The sequence below is a fragment of the Mizuhopecten yessoensis genome, unplaced genomic scaffold, assembly GCF_002113885.1.
Source record: "Mizuhopecten yessoensis strain PY_sf001 unplaced genomic scaffold, ASM211388v2 scaffold716305, whole genome shotgun sequence".
In the NCBI taxonomy this organism is placed as follows: domain Eukaryota; kingdom Metazoa; phylum Mollusca; class Bivalvia; order Pectinida; family Pectinidae; genus Mizuhopecten; species Mizuhopecten yessoensis.
This window is the reverse complement of record NW_018480050.1, coordinates 4,248-27,159: the sequence shown is the minus strand read 5'-3', so window position 1 is coordinate 27,159 and position 22,912 is coordinate 4,248. Positions and strand designations below refer to the sequence as shown.

At 36.1% G+C, this 22,912-nt stretch overlaps 1 protein-coding gene across 1 annotated transcript in view; it reads right to left on the bottom strand.

The window, feature by feature from the left end:
- The window catches only part of LOC110442854 (muskelin-like), a 34,444-nt gene extending 14,565 nt beyond the window's left edge, over nt 1-19,879 (bottom strand). The window contains exons 1-17 of the mRNA XM_021486684.1: nt 19,789-19,879; nt 19,303-19,372; nt 18,144-18,286; nt 17,693-17,781; nt 16,329-16,438; nt 15,838-15,975; nt 15,338-15,392; nt 14,769-14,843; nt 13,424-13,495; nt 9,327-9,439; nt 9,034-9,147; nt 8,385-8,542; nt 7,874-8,018; nt 6,675-6,810; nt 1,422-1,492; nt 1,116-1,192; nt 643-754 (exon numbers count right to left, since the gene is read on the bottom strand). Coding sequence (XP_021342359.1) covers nt 643-754; nt 1,116-1,192; nt 1,422-1,492; nt 6,675-6,810; nt 7,874-8,018; nt 8,385-8,542; nt 9,034-9,147; nt 9,327-9,439; nt 13,424-13,495; nt 14,769-14,843; nt 15,338-15,392; nt 15,838-15,975; nt 16,329-16,438; nt 17,693-17,781; nt 18,144-18,286; nt 19,303-19,372; nt 19,789-19,868 — 1,758 coding nt within the window. The 5' untranslated portion in view covers nt 19,869-19,879. The remainder of the gene's footprint in view (nt 1-642; nt 755-1,115; nt 1,193-1,421; nt 1,493-6,674; nt 6,811-7,873; nt 8,019-8,384; nt 8,543-9,033; nt 9,148-9,326; nt 9,440-13,423; nt 13,496-14,768; nt 14,844-15,337; nt 15,393-15,837; nt 15,976-16,328; nt 16,439-17,692; nt 17,782-18,143; nt 18,287-19,302; nt 19,373-19,788) is intronic.
- Between the last annotated feature and the right edge of the window lie 3,033 nt (nt 19,880-22,912).

Sequence of the window (22,912 nt, the reverse complement as noted above, 5' to 3'; positions counted from 1 at the left end):
TATACAAAATTGAGTCCCCTTGGCCCAAGGATGCTCCAGACTAAATTAGGATAAAATCCCTTAATCCCTATGGTAGAAGAAGGATTTTAAAGGTTTTACCACTATTTCCCCTATTGGACTCCGCCTCTCTGCCTCCAGGGGAACAGACTAACTGTTTATACAAAATTGATTCCCCCTCTACCAAGGGTGCTTCATTCCAAATTTAACAAAATCCTGTCATTCCTACAGAAGAAGGATTTTGAAAAATATGCTATGTTTCCCCTATTGGGACCCGCCCCTCAGACCCCAGTGGGTCCAAACCCACCATTTATACAAAATTGTTTTACCTCTATTCCCCTATTGGGCTCCGCCCCTCTGCCCCCAGGGGGGCCACACCCACCATTTATACATAATTAAGTCCTCTTGGCCCAAGGATGCTCCAGACCAAATTTAGTCAAAATCTACTTGGCCGTTCAGGACTAGTAGCGTTTTAAAGGAAAAGTTGACAGACAGACGGACGAGGGACCGATGGACGCTGCAGTATTGCATAACCTCACCATGGTTCTTTGGACCAGGTGAGCTAACGAGAGATTGAACTATACTTTAGACTTGTTGCTTGTAAATTTGATGATTATATATATAACTTTACTGAACAGTACTTGCCTTGTGGACATGATCATAGACCAGCTGATGAGCAAACCGAGGTACTGGCTCTACATGCTGCATCTTTGTCCAGTATTGTTGCCCAGAGTTCTCATTCTTGTATACACATGACCTGAAGTTCATAAAGTCCAATATTGTACACCCATTACTTACCATTTTATACCAATATTGTACACCCATTACTTACCATTTTATACCAATATTGTACACCCATTACATACTTTAAAACAGTGGTTTATCCGGGTACTCTTTAGGTCTGTTTAAAGCACTTTTTCCCAATTGTAAAAAGTATGTGAATTTTCCCAAATTTGATCTTTTAAAATTCCCAACTTGGAAACCAATAAAATAAAGGCATCAATTTAAAACAATTCTCCATGAATAATTCAGTTTTCAGAATGAAGCACATGTAGGAAAAAGAGAATCATCAATGTTGTCTTTACCAATATCGTCAATATGGTACACCCCTTACTTACCACTTGTTTTTACTGATATCATACACCCAAAAAGAATTTTTCACATTGTCTCGTTTGTCCTTGTCTTTACTGAGTCCCTGTAAAAATGTCAAACATATCGGTTATCTTGATTGTAAGAGGTTTAATACAAAATTGAACAAGGTTTTGCATTTTCATTTTAATAGTTTCATAGATCTCTTAACACGCACTATATTGAGCATCTTGCTTTTCCTGGGAAAAGTTTAAGGTTTAGCGGCAGGAACATGACTTGCAACATTTCAATTTTCAATTACTTGAATGAGCCTTAAATTACTTGAGCATACTCACAGAAAGGACATGTATTTCATCTGATTCCGGGTCGATTGTAGCACGCTGTGTAAATCCAGCCGCAGGTATAGCTGCCAATAAAATACAAAAGAAATGAGACTGAAATCACATGTCAATTCACACAAAGTTGTGATAGATTTAAAAAAAATCATTCTTTGTTATTATTCTTATAATGGTTATTTATTATCAAGAGGCTCATGGGACTTATGAAATGGTCACTTGAGATTTGATATAGTTCATGCAGAGAAAACAAGGTAGTACATGGAGAGCAATTATTCGCTGACAAAAAGTTGTTTGGGAGTGAGCAGCATATAGATCATTTATAGCTGGTAAACAACAGATAAAAGACAAAGCCTGAAGAAATCTTCCTCTATTATACCAGTTACATATTGTTGATCATCACAGAATAACAGCATACTCTGAGCCTTGTGATCCTTGAGAAGTTATTAACTTTCATTCAACTTATTTCATATCTTTTTGTTAGAGTCAAATCTATTTCCATACCATCAAACTGCCATCCCCATGATAATAATTCTATATCCATACCATCAAACTGCCATCCTATGATAATAATTCTATATCCATACCATCAAACTGCCATCCGACGATAATAATTCTATATCCATACCATCAAACTACCATCCCATGATAATAATTCTATATCCATACCATCACACTGCCATCCCATGATAATAATTCTATTTCCTTACCATCACACTGCCATCCCACGATAATAATTCTATTTCCATACCATCACACTGCCATCCCACGATAATAATTCTATTTCCTTACCATCACACTGCCATCCCACGATACTTCTATTTCCATACCATCAAACTGCCATCCCACGATAATAATTCTATTTCCTTACCATCACACTGCCATCCCATGATAATAATTCTATATCCATACCATCAAACCGCCATCCCATGATAATAATTCTATATCCATACTATCAAACTGCCATCCCATGATAATAATTCTATATCCATACCGTCAAACTGCCATCCCATGATAATAATTCTATATCCATACCATCAAACTGCCATCCCATGATAATAATTCTATATCCTTACCATCACACTGCCATCCCATGATAATAATTTCATTTCCATACCATCACACTGCCATCCCATGATAATAATTCTATATCCATACCATCAAACTGCCATCCTATGATAATAATTCTATATCCATACCATCAAACTGCCATCCTATGATAATAATTCTATATCCATACCATCAAACTGCCATCCTATGATAATAATTCTATATCCATACCATCAAACTGCCATCCTATGATAATAATTCTATATCCATACCATCAAACCGCCATCCCATGATAATAATTCTATATCCATACTATCAAACTGCCATCCCATGATAATAATTCTATATCCATACCATCACACTGCCATCCAATGATGATAATTCTATATCCATACCATCACACTGCCATCCCATGATAATAATTCTATATCCATACCATCAAACCGCCATCCCATGATAATAATTCTATATCCATACCATCAAACCGCCATCCCATGATAATAATTCTATATCCATACCATCAAACTGCCATCCTATGATAATAATTCTATATCCATACCATCAAACTGCCATCCCATGATAATAATTCTATTTCCTTACTATCACACTGCCATCCCATGATAATAATTCTATATCCATACTATCAAACTGCCATCCCATGATAATAATTCTATATCCATACCATCACAATGCCATCCCATGATGATAATTCTATATCCATACCATCACACTGCCATCCCATGATAATAATTCCATTTCCATACCATCACACAGCCATCCCACGATAATAATTCTATTTCCTTACCAGCACACTGCCATCCCACGATACTTCTATTTCCATACCATCAAACCGCCATCCCACGATAATAATTCTATTTCCTTACCATCACACTGCCAACCCATGATAATAATTCTATTTCCATACCATCACACTGCCATCCCATGATAATAATTCTATATCCATACCATCAAACTGCCATCCTATGATAATAATTCTATATCCATACCATCAAACCGCCATCCCATGATAATAATTCTATATCCATACCATCACACTGCCATCCAATGATGATAATTCTATATCCATACCATCACACTGCCATCCCATGATAATAATTCTATTTCCTTACTATCACACTGCCATCCCATGATAATAATTCTATATCCATACCATCACAATGCCATCCCATGATGATAATTCTATATCCATACCATCACACTGCCATCCCATGATGATAATTCTATATCCATACCATCATTTCCTTACCATCACACTGCCATCCCATGATAATAATTCTATTTCCTTACCATCAATCTGCCATCCCACGATAATAATTCTATTTCCTTACCATCACACTGCCATCCCATGATAATAATTTCATTTCCATACCATCACACTGCCATCCCATGATAATAATTCTATATCCATACCATCAAACTGCCATCCCATGATAATAATTCTATATCCATACCATCACACTGCCATCCCATGATGATAATTCTATATCCATACCATCACACTGCCATCCCATGATGATAATTCTAACAAAGTTTGACAATTCCCTACTTAACAGCACATCTAACATGACATCTCCATTATGATTTCAGAACAGCATCAAGCATTTCCATGGCATTCCACTCAATATCTGAGATGGAGATGTAATACCTATGTATCACTTCTATCAAATATGATATTAATTATGAGTGATCTCCTGTTGATCAGCACTGTATTATCTATGTTCTACAGTAGGTATACATGTATATGTATATCAGACTTTGACCATGAACATGAAAACTCTACCTTGTATCGGTTTTTAAGACATTTCCTGTTAAATATACTAGTATCATTATTATAATCCATTGAAATAGATTATATATATTTCATTACAATTTAAATGAAACTAAAAGGAGCAAGAAACTTCAAAATTTTAAAATTAAAAGATAACCAACTGTAACTCAACACAGCACGTAACTTTTAACAAACACTACTAGTAAGAATGTGACATTGATTCCTTTAACAAACACTACAAGTAAGAATGTGACATTGATTCCTTTAACAAACATTACTAGTAAGAATGTGACATTGATTCCTTTTACAAACACTACTAGTAAGAATGTGACATTGAGTCCTTTAACAAACACTACAAGTAAGAATGTGACATTGATTCCTTTTACAAACACTACTAGTAAGAATGTGACATTGAGTCCTTTAACAAACACTACAAGTAAGAATGTGACATTGATTCCTTTAACAAACATTACTAGTAAGAATGTGACATTGATTCCTTTTACAAACACTACTAGTAAGAATGTGACATTGAGTCCTTTAACAAACACTACAAGTAAGAATGTGACATTGATTCCTTTAACAAACGCTACTAGTAAGAATGTGACATTGATTCCTTTAACAACCACTACTAGTAAGAATGTGACATTGATTCCTTTTACAAACACTACTAGCAAGAATGTGACATTGATTCCTTTAACAAACACTACAAGTAAGAATGTGACATTGATTCCTTTTACAAACACTACTAGTAAGAATGTGACATTGAGTCCTTTAACAAACACTACAAGTAAGAATGTGACATTGATTCCTTTTACAAACACTACTAGTAAGAATGTGACATTGATTCATTTAACAAACACTACTAGTAAGAATGTGACATTGCTTCCTTTAACAAAGACTACTAGTACGAATGTGACATTGATTCCTTTAACAAACACTACAAGTAAGAATGTGACATTGATTCCTTTTACAAACACTACTAGCAAGAATGTGACATTGATTCCTTTAACAAACACTACAAGTAAGAATGTGACATTGATTCCTTTAACAAACATTACTAGTAAGAATGTGACATTGATTCCTTTTACAAACACTACTAGTAAGAATGTGACATTGATTCATTTAACAAACACTACTAGTAAGAATGTGACATTGCTTCCTTTAACAAAGACTACTAGTACGAATGTGACATTGATTCCTTTAACAAACACTACAAGTAAGAATGTGACATTGATTCCTTTAACAAACGCTACTAGTAAGAATGTGACATTGATTCCTTTAACAACCACTACTAGTAAGAATGTGACATTGATTCCTTTCACAAACACTACTAGTAAGAATGTGACATTGATTACTTTAACAAACATTACTAGTAAGAATGTGACATTGATTCCTTTTACAAACACTACTAGTAAGAATGTGACATTGAGTCCTTTAACAAACACTACAAGTAAGAATGTGACATTGATTCCTTTTACAAACACTACTAGCAAGAATGTGACATTGATTCCTTTAACAAACACTACAAGTAAGAATGTGACATTGATTCCTTTAACAAACGCTACTAGTAAGAATGTGACATTGATTCCTTTAACAAACATTACTAGTAAGAATGTGACATTGATTCCTTTTACAAACACTACTAGTAAGAATGTGACATTGATTCCTTTCACAAACACTACTAGTAAGAATGTGACATTGATTCCTTTTACAAATACAACAGATTTTTGATATTCAGGAGAAAAGAGGAATAAGAATAACAAAACTTTGATATAAATAAAATCGAAGCATTTAGAAAGTGTGCTACAAACTGTTTTCCTGGTGAAAAATGTTTTTTAAGTTATATCAAAACAAGTTTAAACTTTTCACAAGAGGGTTCCTTTTTTGAATGGCAATATACCTGTTAATTGACAATACCTTGGAATAACATTTTGAATGAGATTGATCCATTTAGTTTTAATAATAAATGCTGAGTTTGTTTGGAACACAAACAGTGCTTGAAAACTTATTTTGTGAGTCTGGAATAACAAATTCAATTGAAATGCAGCAAAGATTCAATGAATTTTCAAATGAGATAGACAGTTTCTAAAAACTTTCACCAACACCAAAACATGAGTCGTCATATAAAACATGGCCATATCCCAAAATTATATACACAGTAAAATCTTATGATAATGAAGACTTTTTGAACTTTGAATGGATTTAACAAGTATACCTTGTAGTTTCAAACCGAACAATGGAAGTGAAAACTTTTGAAGAACAAACAAACTTTATAAACTCCAAACACCAACAACGAGCCAGAATGCCTCCGTCTCCCTCACCACTTTTTTTGATGAACTCTTTCAGCGCAGGATGATAATGAGCAGACATTTCATCCCAGAGAATATTGAGGGGGTTAGGACAAGAGTGCATACCCCCTACTGAATTTGTCTCCTTCTTACTTCCGTCTGCGATCATCTCGATTTGCCCCGTATCAACGTTATATGAGAAAAAGTCATTTAGATATTCTTTTGCTCTCTGACCGGCAAACACGTACAACACTCTCCTTTTCTGAAAACAAAACAGAACAGATCAATTTTATCGCTGCAGGACTTAAATTAAACTTACAATGCTAATATAACTTGAATGTATTTCAATCACCGAGATTGAAATAGGAATGAAACAGCAATGAATTAATATTCAAACACAGGCTCTAACGCTGTAGATTGGTACACATGTGAACAAGCTTAAGATTACGACCAGATTCCATACACTCTCGTGTGATTGTTATCTCACAGGAAACATTCTACACAAAAAGGTACATGAGAAAAAGAAAACCACAAACTGTAAAATCTATATTTTTTATCTACAGTGAAACTTGCCTAACATGACACAGTATAGGATTCACCATACTGAACAGATTTAAAAGAAAGTCATAATACACAGGTATTATTTGGAAGTTTTTCAACAGAATGCTGTCAATTTTATATGATATGAAAATAATCAGGTTACTCTCATACAGGATGTGATATGAGATACATACCCCAACACCATTGGCGTAACATACATCACCTATATTTATATTTTAAGAGACTAGCTAAGTTATGCTTGTTTACACTGTCTACTAGGCAGGCTTTTAGCTAGGATTTCAAACCTACCTGTCCAAAACGCTGATATTTAGCCCATTTTGACAAAACTGCCTGTCGAAAATTAAGTAAAATAGTAAGGATATATAGTCAGAAGTTGCCTGTCTAAATGGGCCTTTTTTTAAGAAAAATGCCCGTCCAAAAGACAGGCAGACGGGTGGCTGGCTAATAGCCTGCTACTGGGAATTTTTTCGCTCAGTCAAACTTTCGCCCTTCGCCTATGAAATAAAATTCTGCCCAGAGTGAATTTTGCCCTTCACATTTTATTACTATGTCTATTATGCTGTTTACTTATATACTCTATAAAGTCAAGATAATTTACAGAGGGTAATAAAGGCTAAAATTAAACTGCAGCAAAATTTCTCCCCGGAATACTGTACCTCGCGTTGTGATGGGAGAACAAGTGTAAATGTAAATATTTTAGAGGTACCCAGGTAGTCACACAGATCATAAGAACCCTGGAATAAGCTAGATAAAGGACAACTCACTGGATGAAAAAGCATTGAGTGTCCGATGCGTGACCGAAGCTCTGCACAATCAGTCATCACTTGTTTCCATGTGTTGGTAGGAACATGGTATGCATATAGTCCGCTGAACTCAGGCTCACTGCTCCGCTCTCCACTATCACCTGTACTGTAAGTGGTAATGAATCGGGGTCAAATTAAAGTCTGACATGAGTGAAGTTGTTGAATAGCATCATAATAATCCGAATAGTGATCAGGCTCTACATCATGGCCTGAATAATGCTTGACATGAAATCAATTTGTAAAATTATTCCCTATATCAAAGTCAGAACTGTGCTTTGCGAGATGATGTTGCTTCGCTGGCATTTGGAATGAAGCCAGAACAAGTGACTTTTATTCAGGATAGTACTTCTTTAAGGTCAGGATACCAGATGGAAGTCAAGGAAGTATTTCACAGCAGAACCACTGAACATCATGTTAAAATTTCACTGTTTTATTTCTTAAATTCAGTGATAAAATTTAAGTGCTGATTTACCTTGTGAGTACACGACCTCCAAACACAAAGAGTGTGCGCCTTTCAATATCCATGACCATCTGATGATCAAAGATTAACTTGGGTCCTCCCATCGCTTGAGTGTCCTCTGTAATTATAGTCCACTTGGCTGACCCTATGTCGTACATGTAGAAATCACTCTGAAACAGAAAATGTCAACCGCATCAGTAAAGAAGTCAGAAACCAAATTAATTTAGGGCAACACATTGAAACTTTCAGTAAATGCTTTAAACAGGTCCCATTTAGTTTATATTGAGAGAACTGAGAGTCATATTGTTATAAACTGTGGTTCATTGTTAAGGCTGTTTGTTTGACTGGATGTAAACCTACTCTAGTACTTATGTTGTATGTTCTAGAATAGGGATCTGCATACTAAACTTGGTAAATCAAACTATGTTAAGGACAATTATCGCATGGAAACAATTCAACCAATTAGATTGAAATAGCCTTAATCATTAAGCATAAACTTGTTCCTGTCAGGGTGTCTGACGATTTATATTTGCCTATTTGCACTATGGTCCCTTCGTAAGGGATTAAGTAGTACCAAAGGGGAGGCCAAGGTGACAAGCACTTTCACTATATAGTCGTATACACATGCAGTTCTCCAAAAGCGTCCAAAATTATACCATACCTTTAGGTTGTCTGATGTGCGTACGGTCGAGTCTAAATATCGCCCCAGTATGAATATCTGTTTCCTTTCATGATCAAGGCACATCTTGTGACACGACCTTGCTGAGGGACCTCCCTACAATATCAAAATAATCAACCGGTGGATATTTATGCCAAGCAATCATGCAGAAGTTTCATTCACAATATACCTCACTGTGAACCTTTTTCTGATGGACAGATACCACACACTGACATAAGATCACTGTTACATGGAATCGGGTGAACTAAAAACAGAGATTGGGTCTAAGATCCTACCTCCTCTTCGGTATTTTTACAGATGCAGGTCCACGTCCGAGAGGGAATATGGTACGCCCAAAGATCTGATAAGTCCTGACTTCCATCCCATCCACCAAATAGATACAACATCTCTATAAATAGCAGCCAATCAAAGCAATTGGGTAAAAGTACAAAAATGAAACATCTTGACAATCAAAATAAGATTATGTAAAATTAGAATTAGAACTGTAAGCCACAGGTTAATTTAAAACAGAAAATTAGATTATATTAAAAAAAAACCCAGAACTGCCTTAATTACCCAATGTCTAGCATGCAGATTTAAAACTGGAGAGTATTTGATTCTAGCATGTCTGGGTCAGAGAAATTTTTGCACCTCCAACTCCTCAACCTGGGCCCCACCCTTCAGCCCCTTCAAATGTTCATAGTATCTACCATCATCTCATGCATATATACAATGTAATTCCAACCGGTTTTGAATTACAAACTGAAAATGAACTAATTTTCCTACAGAAGCTCCAGTAAATTTCACCTCAGCAAGAGGAGCATGAAGTTTTCTTCAGAACCAGTTACGCTGGAATCAAATACTCTTCATACATGGAAGGATCTTGAGGTGCTTGGTCAGAATTGTGAATTTCGTTATCCATGGGCTCCACGTTCACCCCTGGGGATGGGCTAAAATTAACTAGATTAATGAAATTTAAGCCAATTTGACCCTTTTGGGCCCTGCCCCTCAGTCTCTTGAGTTGGGCAAGGCTCAAAATTTTCATAGGGTCAAACTGTCATCTCAGGTTTATAATTTAAATCCTGTTTGAATTATTTCCAATTGAAAACGAACAAAACATACACAAAAGTATCATTTTCCTTTATAAACTATAGTAAATTTCACCCCCTCCCAAGGGACAAACGTGTAGCCCGGGGGTAATGAAATTCACAATTTTGATAAAGCTCGTCTCAGGTGCCCTAATGAAAGCTAAATCACAATCATTCAACTACCTACTGCTACCAGAATAGTGTACAAGTTTCATAAATATCTGTCGCAGTACTTTGGAAAATAGAAATAGAAATCAGAGAAGCGGGATAACAATAAGCTGTACAGCACAACTTTGGATTGTTGTGAATACATCTATGAACTTTTCCAAAACCCAAATGAAAATTATAGGATGCTCTATCCAGAACAATTCAGAAAGACAGACAGATAACCTGATTTAAATAAGTGTTGCTAAGAAACAGAAGTACAGTCAAACCTCGTTATCTCGAAGTCGACGGGATAGTTGGGAAACTTCGAGTTATCCAAGTTTTTGAGTTAAGCGAGTTCCTATGGTTGGCATAAAGCTTGGTAAAGTGTTTGGTCCAATATGAGGCTATATATGTCATCGATTTCTCTGACAATCAACGTATTTAAACAGTCCATAAATGACAAAAAGATAACTATATAAAATAAAAAATAACAACTTATTCATTATCATATTAATTAATTAATTAATGCTACAATAAACACACATTCTGTCTCTGACCTCGTGCTATGCTGATAGAAATTTCAATTGCGCAAGTCTTTATACAAATCACTGTATTGGAGAGTACACGTTGGATTGCTCAGTTGATTTCGACATTCCGAAATGGGTATGAGTTAATCAGGAAACATTCACATTTATAGACCCCAATGACACTTGACATCTCCTCAACACGATGTAGTCAACAATAATTATCGTATTGTTCCTATAATCTCTCAATTAATTATCAGTGCCATACAAGCTCCTGTAAAAACATAAACCAACGAACCAGGCCTAGGTTGTGATTTTTACTGTGGAGCTTATTTACGCATAACCGCACACTGTGATCCATTTTCTGGTTAGAATGTGTCTGCAGCTTTGGTGTAAATAAAGTGCCATTCAAATTGTTTACGCGCTCGCAGTAAGTACTTATTGTTGTTAATCAACATTGATGAAGTTTGTTTCTTTATTTGTACAAAGTATTTTTACAGTCAAACACATTTTAATGCCATAAGTTTAATCGAAGTAATTATGACCGAGCGTAAGCTGCTCATTTAGAACCGTAGCACTGCGTCAAATATGTATCAAATAATTAAAGAATATATGATAGACTTGTGAATCTGAAGAAACTTGGAGGTAGGATTTATGTAGGATTTATGTTGTTGGATATCCCGATGTGAAACATCGGTCCGATGCTTCACTTCGGAATATCCAAGTTTTTCGAGTTTTCAGAGTTCGATTTATCAGAGTTTTTATTACTAAGATTTAGAAGAGTTTTGGCCGGGACCGATGAAATACTTCCGAGTTAAACGGGGTCTCCGAGTTATACGAGTTCGAGATAACGAGGTTCGACTGTATTTAATGTTAGAGGGTAGGAACTATTTCAGTCCCAGTTATAATTATCTGGCTGACAACTCAGTTGAAAACTTATTTCCTGGTACTCATGCCTAGATGAAGTAGAACACTGACAGGTCAGTAAGGGCCCCGTCTTGTGGCAATATATCCCCCATAATCATCAAGAAGCAATCTGCTTATATAGCTGAGCTTGACGTTTGATATGTGGACTTCAAAAAGAATCGCAAGGAAGCAAAATATACATTTTACATGTACTATGATGTGAGTCTTGTTTCCTTCCACCTCCATATTTGCTGGGCTAACAGAAATGTAAATATCGGTGCAATACTCATTTGTTAGCTTTGATTTGTTTTATTTAACCTTATATACCTCCTCCATCAAGAGCCAGGGTCAAAGTCAGAGATCCACTTTGTCTTTGACCTTTGGACCCAAATGACCTTGACCATTAACCCAGTGACCCTGATCTTTGGTCAGTTGACTTATTCTTTAATTCCGACCAACTTTGCTCCTTAATATCATAAAAAAATGTTCATCAGTGAAAATACAAAACTTGACCTTGACCCTTTGAAACCCGTAACCTGGACCTAAGGTCAGTTGACTCTGTGTTAAGTTCTGAACAACATTGCTTCATAATGTCATAACAAAATGTTCATCAAGGAAAAGATACAAAATTTAACCTTCACCTTTGACCCAGTGACCTTGACCTTTGGTCAATTGACTCCTTGTTTAATCTGAGCTACATTGCTTCAAAGTGTCATAGCGAAATGTTCACCAGTGAAAAGATACAAAATTTAACCTTGACCTTTGACCCAATGACCTTGACCTTTGGTCAGTTGACTCCTTGTTTAATTCTGATCAACTTTGCTTCATAATGTCATAACAAAATGTTCATCAGTGAAAAGATGTAAAATTTGACCTTGACCTTTGAACCTAATGACCTTGTCCTTTGACCTCGACTTTTTACCTCAGTGTGTCTCTTTGTTTAATTTCGAACAACTTTGCTCCATAATGTCATAGCGAAATGTTCACCAGTGAAAAGCTACACAATTTGACCTTGACCCCTGACCCGATGACCTTGACCTTTGGTCAGTTGACTCCTTGTTTAATTCTGATCAACTTTGCTTCATAATGTCATAACAAAATGTTCATCAGTGAAAAGATGTAAATTTTGACCTTGACCTTTGAACCTAATGACCTTGACCTTTGACCTTGACTTTTTACCTTAATGTGTATTTTTGTGAACTAAACATCTTGACCAAGTTTCATGTACATCGGTCAATAAATACCAAAGTTATCAGCCAAGAACTAAATTTGTGGACGGACGGACAGACAGACAGACAGACAGAGTGATTACTATAGGGCACCCGTATCTCCGATACGGGGCCCTAATTAGGGTACATTCGCGTATCCGGTTGAAACGGTTGAACCTGTACAGAAAACAACAGGTACAGATCTGAACCGAGGCTGACCTCAGGAAAATTCGGCACGTGTAGATTGAGGGGGCCGAAACTAAAATGCTGACTATTGCCAGTTTGCGTTATTTCTTTCTTGTCAAGCCACATGTAGTTTTTAGATACATTATGTAATTCAGTGGATGGGTGAGAGAAGGACATAATATTCTTGATACATTTTTTTTTTATTCTCCAAAACTATGCATTTTAGCTCTGCTTATAGAACGGTCCAATTGCATTCGTTTATTGTGGAAAATTTCTGCGACACACTTACCGTTTCAACCGGGATACGCGAATGTAGCCTTAGTATTAAATGTACCTGCAAGGATGTCTACACACATCTGGTGTCCGCCTCTCATCCCTGGCCGGTTTTCTGTCACCAAGTCCCCACCTGGTCAAAAATGCAAAACAGGAGTCAACAGTATCCTATTCTTGTGAATAACAGTATGGACAAATCTTAATTTTCTTTGTCTTATCTTAACAAAGAGGCCCAAGGGCCTTAGCTGGTTATATCATAGGTACTGGTAGCTTTATTTCATTGTTTAGATGTGATGTGGAAATCAGCATGTAAACTAAGTGAAATACAATACTTGTGATGTCATCAAAGGATAAGAATTTGAAAATATTGGTAAATGTTCCCTTTGGGGCTCCGCCCTAGCCCCTGGGGATCGGGCAGGGATCCTAATTTTACAATGTAATACTCTCATTCACCAAAGATGATTCTGACTAAGTTTGAGTAATTTTCTGCTGAAAATGGATAAAATATACCCAAAAGGGGTTATTTCCCTATATAAACTATAGTAAACTTTACCCCCTCCCAAAAGACAACGGATAGCTCAGGGGTCCTGAAATTTACAATTTAGATAAAGCCCCTGATGATCTTTCTTTTTATGCACTGAAATGAATGTAGTACCTCTGAGTCGTAGTACCTCTGAGTCTGGAGAAGAGATTATTGAAATATTGGTTTATTTTCCCTTTGGGGCCCCACCCTGGCCCCTAGGGTTGGGGTAGGAATCTCAATTTTACAATTTGAAACCATCTTCCTCGAAGGATAATTCTCACCTAGTAAAAATAATTTCCTACAGAAAGTTGTCAAAATATACCCAAAAGTGTTATTTCCATATATTAACTATAGTAAACTTTACCCCCTCCCCAAGGGAGAACGGATACCTCGGGGGTTCTGAAATTTACAATTTAAATAAAGCCCCTGATGATCTTTCTTTTCGTGCAGAGAAAATCACTGTAGTACCTTTGAGTCTGGAGAAGAAGATTTTTGAAATATTGGTTAATTTTCCCTTTGGGCGCCCAGCCCTGGCCCCAGGGGTTGGGGTAGGAATCCCAATTTTACAATTTTGTAGCCTCATATACCAAGGATGATTCTGACCAAGTTTGAAAAAATCCATCCACTGGTTCTTGAGAAGAAATTGAAAATGTAAAAAGTTTACGCACGACAACGGACGGAAAGCAATTAGAATAGGTTACTTGAGCAAAGCCCAGGTGACCTAAAAATATATCTTAGTTTCCTTTCTATAATGTATGAGCTAAATACTGAACATGCATTACATGTATATGTGAAAACTGTGACAATGAATCTTTGATAGGATTTACCCAGTAAATCATATTAACATAATCACAGTATATCATGATGATGAACAAACCCATACCCTTGGTCATTGGCTCTATCGATGTCCATTTTGGTTTGTAGTCTAGCAGACCTATGTACTGGTCAAACAGTTTCTCTGTAAAAAAATGAAAATACTGTGAAACTTTATATTTTGATGGGGCCCAATTTTTGTATTTTCCCCACAAAATGACAATTTTGTGGGTAAATAAATTGGCGTGTTAAGAGGACCTTCTCATAAAGAGAATAGCTTTATGCCAAACTTTAACTACTTTGTGGACCTATGAATTAGTAGATGTCGTAGATGTTGTAGAGTACCCACGAAATAAACAAAACCTGAATGCTCCACAAAAATTAGTGATTTCACAGTATCAGAAATTTGGATTATTTTACAGTCAATATATATCTTGCTGTTGTATCTTAAAATACTAGATCATATGTACGATAGTCTTCTTTAATAAGATCATTATAAATTGTATTCTTATGGATGACTACCACAGTCTACGCAATATGACAGTGCTGGTCAGAGGTAACAAATTACTTAACGGTATGGAACTTCATATGGTAAAAGTAGACCCATACCGTTATTTGTACCATGTTAAAAGTTTGTACCTTGACATGCTCTCCATACTAAAGATTCACAGCTATCAAAGTCACCCTGCTTCACCTGTAGATAAATAGTCATCATTTTATCACATTTTGTTGATGAAACTTGATGAAAATGATATTTTTTTCACTGTAAAATATCTCAAAAGTGTTGTCTGTAAGTGTGAAGAAATTCACTACATTGAAAGCTAAAGATTTTCTGGTCAGATGAAGTGACGGTAGAGTAAATAGTTGTCACTGAACCTTTACAACCTTCCCATGATATTTTATATGTACTGTTAATCTCACTTACAAAACATTTCCTTTAACAAATCAATCCAAAGTTTAGTGCAATAGCAAGAATTTTGTTTTCCCTTCACAAAAATAATCTCAATACAACCTTCAACAATGTTACGAACCTGCTACACACACAAACCTCACCAATTTATCATGGAGCTCTGTCAGTATGGGATGCTCCAATACAACCTTCAACAATGTTATGAACCTGCTACACACACAAACCTCACCAATTTATCATGGAGCTCTGTCAGTATGGGATGCTCCAGTTCAACCTTCGTCTTTTTTTGTAGGGCATCATATGCTTCAATGAATTGTCGCTGTCGGAAATGTTTCAGACATAAGCGGATTGCTTCTTTTTCTCTATACTAAAATACACAATAAGAAGTTTGAATCAAGTAATATCAAAAACTGCAGGCTTAAATTCAGTCATTTTTTTTATAAAGTGTCATGAAAATGTCCTTTCCAAAGTAACATACAAGTCCTCATGCTCCATTAAAAAAAAAAAAATGTAATTGTTTATTTTTCACAACTTTTTACATATTTGATTAAAACTTTTAACATTCATTTCTAATGTTCAAATTGTATGGCTTGGATATTTCTTTTTAGATATATAACTACATTCAAATTAACATTTACTTACTAATATCAGAACATAATCTGGTTATCTGTTTCTGAGATTGACCTCCGCCAATGTTGATAGCTGTAAAAGTATACTTACAGAATTAAACCAGTTAATACAGGGTTTGACTACATCCCAGTTGTCAGTGCCCTGTAACTCGATGTACCAAATACTAAAGTTGAAATTAGGACCCCACGCTTGTATTGGGACTGTAAAGGAACACACAGACACAACTTTTTATCAAAGGTATAAAATAAAGTGTTTAAATTCCTTCAATTTTTACATTTTCTGGAAAATAAAAATGAGTATTCTACATTTTCAATGTGCACAGTACAGTCAGAATGAAATACAAATGTAGTTTTACCACATATATAAACTGGATAGGACTTATTATCAAATAGGTGTAATGTATAGAACTACCATTTCTGAGTTCATTGTCTAACCAGGCTTTCAGCCCTTCGATTATATTAAGCCCAGCACTGACCAGGAGTGTTTTCATAGCAAAACTATTCTTTGCAGAGAACTCTTTGAGCCTCTGGGTCAAGAACTAACCCCAAAATCCTGTATAACAAAGGTTTTTGATTATTGAGATTATTCACATTTTTTTCATTTTGACTATGGGCTTAAATCTTCAAATTTCCTATCAAATACTGAATTATATATGTTGTATTAGGTTAAAAAAATCACCTCTTGCCTTGAACAGTGACTGATTAACAGATGAACTAAATATCTAAGAGAAATGTTGACAATGATTTAGTTAATAATCTTCTTAAATTGAAGACATTGCATGATACTGCAGTCTGATGATTGCAACTGTTTCTCTTGTAGTCCATCCATTTTACCAAATAGAACAAGTATTACAGTATTTGTTTTTGTTGTTGTTGAAATATGAAATGGAAATAATGATGTCAAACATCCCTACCAATTTGAGTAAAAAATAGTTAAGTATAACGTTAAGTTAAGTTTGTCATGACCATGAGTTGATCATTCCTAGACTGAGTTTCAATTAAATGGCCCATTCCTACCAAGTTTCAGTTCAATTGGCCAAGTAGAACAGGACTTTGAAGTTTGAAATAGTTATTTTCAAAATAGTGGCCGTGGCGGCCATATTGGATTTCTGATCGACCCAAATAACAACACTTTGTCAGGACCATGAGTCAATCAAGTTTCAGTTATATCGGCCCAGTAGAACTTTACTTTAAGTTTGAAATAGTTTTTCAAAATGGTGGCCATATTGGATTTCTGATCGACCCAAAAAATAACAACACTTGGTCAGTGAGATGTCAGTAACATTCCAATAAAGAATCATTGAAATCTCTTTGACAGTATTACAGCTTAAATTGAAAATGTTAACAGACGACGAGGGACAGCAATAGGTCACTTGAGCTAAAGCTCAGGTGACCAAAAAATGATAGTTCTCTTTGTAGTATTTACATGAACTTGATTTTATTTGGAATATTTACCTATTTTGATAAATCTGCAGGGGAAATAATGGTCTTCAATTTCACATTTTAGAAGGAACTGCTCAGACAAGTGATCGTTCTTCAAGCCACTGAAAAGGCAAAGTGTCACATTTTATTTCATAAAAGTATATCTGAAAGATGAGTTAATGGTAAAACTTGCTGTTAATAAAAATTGCCTTGATCACAACATTTTTTATTACAATAATCAAAACAAACCTAGTTACTGGATTACAGCAAAGCTAACAAACAAAACAGAAAAAAATCATTTTTTTGCACAGGCATAATTCAGATATATCGAAATCGTAATATTTACGCCTAAATCGAAAAAGTTGCCAGCTCTGTATAATTACAACCAAACATATCAAGAACTATTATCATATGCTATTCCAGTGAGTTGTATGAAAATTATGTACATCACTCTTACCATCTGTGATAAACATGTGAAACTTACCTCTCCAATAGCTCCACCACATGATCGTCAGTCAGGCCACCAAACACCTTGAACTTCTTTAAATTACACACATGCGTCTTTTCATATTTACCAAAGGTAATAGATTTTACAACAGAAGGTCTCTCTAGTTTTAACGTCAAGAACTGAAAAACAATTATTAAACACAATGTGTTAAAAATCTGTTGTTGGACATACTATGCACATCACAAAATCAACTTCCATATTTAGTAAAAAGGACATAAATGAATTAGAATTAATTCAGAGTCAATTATACCGCAACAAAATAATCAATGTTTAAGAAAATAACTAGAAATGTTTATCAATCTTTTTGTCAATTAACTCAAATGGGTAACTGTTACCAAAATGTAGACTTATTACCCATATTAGCCGTTGTGCCCAATCTGACAAATGTAGGTTAAAATTTTATTATCATAACACAGCTGAGGGCAGAGGAAATGTAAACATTCCTATAGTCAGAATAAAATCTGTGTATCTGTGCATAAAATGCCACCACTGCCACAAAAAGCTCGAGTTTACTTTGGTGCTAAAGCTAACACAAGACTTAGACATTTTGACACATAGATGTCTGGTGTGGGGCCAGAGCGCACTGCTATATGAAAACGTGGAATTCTCCTACACCGTTTAGTATCGGGGAGTGACTAATCAACAAAAAGACAGGGTTCGGAAATCTTCTAAACAACAATAATATATTCCGCTTTCGGTCCGTATTAGTGCGGTTTGTTGATAAGTCACCCCATGACCTACAAAAAAGGCATTCGTTCAGGTGGAAAACTTTTGAACGTTTGAAAATCGAGGACTCTACTGACTGAATTTAGCAGCAGCTGTTGATGAATATTCCATTTATAGATATATGTGAGGTATGTGTTGTCATAGTCTATCTATCTATATGTTATACTCTGCAGAGACCAAAATGGCTTTAATGCAGAGTAGTAGATTTTGTTGTCAGCACCTCATAACTCTCCGATACCAAATGGTGTAGGAGAATTCCACGTTTTCAAATATATAGTAGTGCACTCTGGCCCCACACCCGACATCTATATGTCAAAATGTATAAGTCTGCTGTTAGGGCCAGAGGAAAGTCGGGCTATGCCACAAACGATGTCTGAACACTTTTTTTCATAACTATATATACATTTACCTGTGGTGGGTGGTTAGAATCGGACGACCATCGGGACGATTGATCACTTGGGCTGTCTACGTAAACATTCCTGAAATGACACAAAACAGATATTGTATTTAGAAAGTTTTTTAAACAACTATTTAACTACTAGGCCTACAGTACAGTGATTCTTTAAAGGCGACCGCCTTTAAAGAATCACTGTAGGCCTAGTAGTTAAATTAGCCAAATTATCAATATCAATGCAAACATCACTTTGTTTTCTTAAAATCATGCTTATTGTGCGAGTTTGTTTTCTCTCTATATCACAGGTCATTGAGAAAAAGTCACTTGGCTAGTACTGCTGTTGGTGATATTCCTCAATCAATGACGCAAAATGCTGATTTTTTTTTAGAATATCTAGTTGGTTTGTAGAATTATTTTCAATACATATCTTAGACAGAATGGAGCTACAACAGAATAAGAAAACAATAATTTCGATAGAGTCTGTCAGCAACAAAATCTTACTCTGGTACATAGTTGTATGAGAAACTCGACCACTTGTGTACAGCGTATTTCAAAATTTGTGTTCCCGCACTAGCGGCCATAGTCTTCTTTACTGCGGGACTGCTGACATGAAGTAAATGATTTATACTGATATTACTGGGTGTTAAGGAGAATAGAATTCATTTAAGATTTACATGTATTCTTAATTAATTTCAGAGATTAAACTCGTATTTTTTTTGCATTTTATCGTACGAATTTCTTTTCGTGAAGACTAATTACAAAACGGATACCGAAAGTTTTATCCGGCTTTCTTTTAAGCTACATTTTTTGATGTCTTAATGTTTATATTGGCCTACTTTAAAGCTGAAAAAACTTAGTGATCATCGTATCATGTTCTTTCAATGTGCAAAATTACAAAAAAAACACTAACATTTTAGGAGGTTCAGCGCTTACACGATTTAAAGTGTTCAAGGGACATAACTGCATGTTGTCACTGACTCGGACACAAAACCTCACTACCAACATCAAAAACCACGAAAAAGATACATATATGGGAAAGCTGACAAGACCAACCTGCAAAAAGAACTGGAAAACTGTCGCACAGAATCCAAGACCTATTCAATGAAGGTACCCACATACAAGAACTCTGGGATATATTCAAAAATGAACTCACCAGAAACATTGATAAATTCATCCCATCTAAACAAATGAGCGGGAGAAACAGTAACAATGGATTAACCACTCAATAAAGAAGATCTTGAAAAGGAAACAGCGCCTATACACCAAGGCTAAGAAAACTGGGAAGTGGGAAAACTACAGAAACATACAAAAAGAATGCAAACGCCAAATAAGGAAAGCAGAATGGAAATATATAAATCAAACCATCATAGAAGGGCTGGAGAACAAAAACAACAAACCATTCTGGAAATATATAAAGTCTAAACGTCAAGACAACATGTATTACCCTTCACTGATCCCTGCTGTCTCCTGGTAAGTCATTGTAGATATCATTACTCATATTTCACAATGTCTATTTCATATGTATTCCATTTCTCATTTATACATTGTATGTGATTACCTGCAATGCGTTATTCGTGTTGCAGGCTCTCGTCTATGGAATAAACATATCAAAGAAAGAAAACCTACGACTTAAACTCATTTGTGGTTGAGAAAGGGGTGCATAACCATTGGTATAGAGGGGGTAACAAAACTACTTCGAAAAGTCAACCCAGCCAAAGCATCAGGACCAGATGACATCCCAAACAGAATCCTAAAAGAGTGTGCCCAACAAATCGCACCAGGATCAGGGGCGTTTCTAGGATATTTGAAAGAATCAAATATTTTTGGACCTTTTTTTAGCTAAAAAACATAAAATAATTGTGAAATTCACTAATGTAACGGTTCCTGACTTGGAGTATGTATATTNGGGGGGGGAGGGGGGGGAGTACGCCCATTACGCCCTCACCTGGACCCGCCCCTGAGGATTAACTGCAATATTCCAATGTTCATTAAATTCAGGACTACTACCATCAGATTGGCTCAGCGCAAATATTTCCTGTATATTTAGAAAAGGAGACCGACATGCAGCAGAAAACTACAGGCCAGTATCATTAACATCAGTACCCTGTGAACTTTTAGAGCACATTATCTGCAAACACCTGTTAAACCACCTTGAAAAATATAATATATTAACATCTTTAAACCATGGATTTCGGTCCGGATTTTCTTGTGAAACCCAACTAGCAGTCACTAAAATCATTCAATAGCAACAAGCAGGTCGATCTAGCAATTCTTGATTTCTCTAAGGCTTTCGACACAGTTCCCCACCAAAAATTACTCCATAAACTGGATAACTACGGCATCAGAGGAAACCTCCGCAACTGGCTCTCCAATTTCCTGACACAAAGACAGATGAGAGTAGCACTAGAGGGAGAAACATCCAGAGAAGTAACCGTTGACTCCGGGGTACCACAAGGGACAGTGCTCGGGCCACTATTATTCCTGTGCCATATAAATGACCTACCAGAAAGTGTAACCTCTATTATACGTCTGTTCGCCGACGACTGTTTGATATACAGACAAATCAACCAGTACAGTGACCACCAACTACTACAGGACGACCTAAACAACCTGGAAAAATGGGCTAACCGATGGGGAATGAAATTCAACACCAAAAAATGCTATGTTATGAACACCAAAGAAAAAAGTCACAGATTCTACACCCTAAATGGACATATCTTGGAACAAGTGAAAAATAATCCCTATCTTGGCTAACAATTTCAGATGACCTCAAGTGGAAGACCCACATACTAAAAATGGCAAGGAGAGCCAGTTCGACCCTTGGCTTTCTCAAAAGAAACCTAAAACACTGCCCATCGTCTTGCAAGAAAACAGCATATATATCCCTAGTGCGATCCGTCCTTGAATGCGGCGCCATTATTTGGGACCCTTATACCAAAATAGAAACTGACAAACTTGAACGAATACAGCGCTTGGTAGCCAGATTCATCTCAAATGACTATAGATCCAGGGAAGATGGATGTATCACAACGATGCTGGAGCAACTCGAACTACCAACACTCCAGGTCAGGCGAGCACAACAGAGGGTCACATTTATGTACAAGGTGGTTGAGGGGTTGATACCAGCTATACCTCCAGCTAAACATCTAACAAAAAACAGACCAAAAAGGAACATCAAGGCCAGAAACTTCTCGGACTATATATCGAATAATGTGGTGGTAGCATCAGTTATAAATAACACAAAATCTTATACAGTACCAAAGTACAACTGTGATCAATACAAAAACTCATTCTTCGTACGTACATTTATAGAGTGGAACCACCTGGAAGATGACGTAGTATGTGCCCCTAATTTGGAGGCCTTTAAGAGTGCTATAACGCACCAAAAATCAAACTGAACTGCTCTCTCTCTCCCGTTGTAAAAAACCGGAACCGGGTACTACAACGTACAGATACAGATAACTCAAGGAAAATATTTGTCGAACCGAAAATTCCTTTTCTTATGCACATCTACAAATGATGTACTTGCATTTTGTCAAACGTTAAGTAGAATTAACTCTCACAACGTTTGTAGGGCCATTACTTCTGAATAAACCATGAGTCGAATTGCTACTTCCTTCCTTTA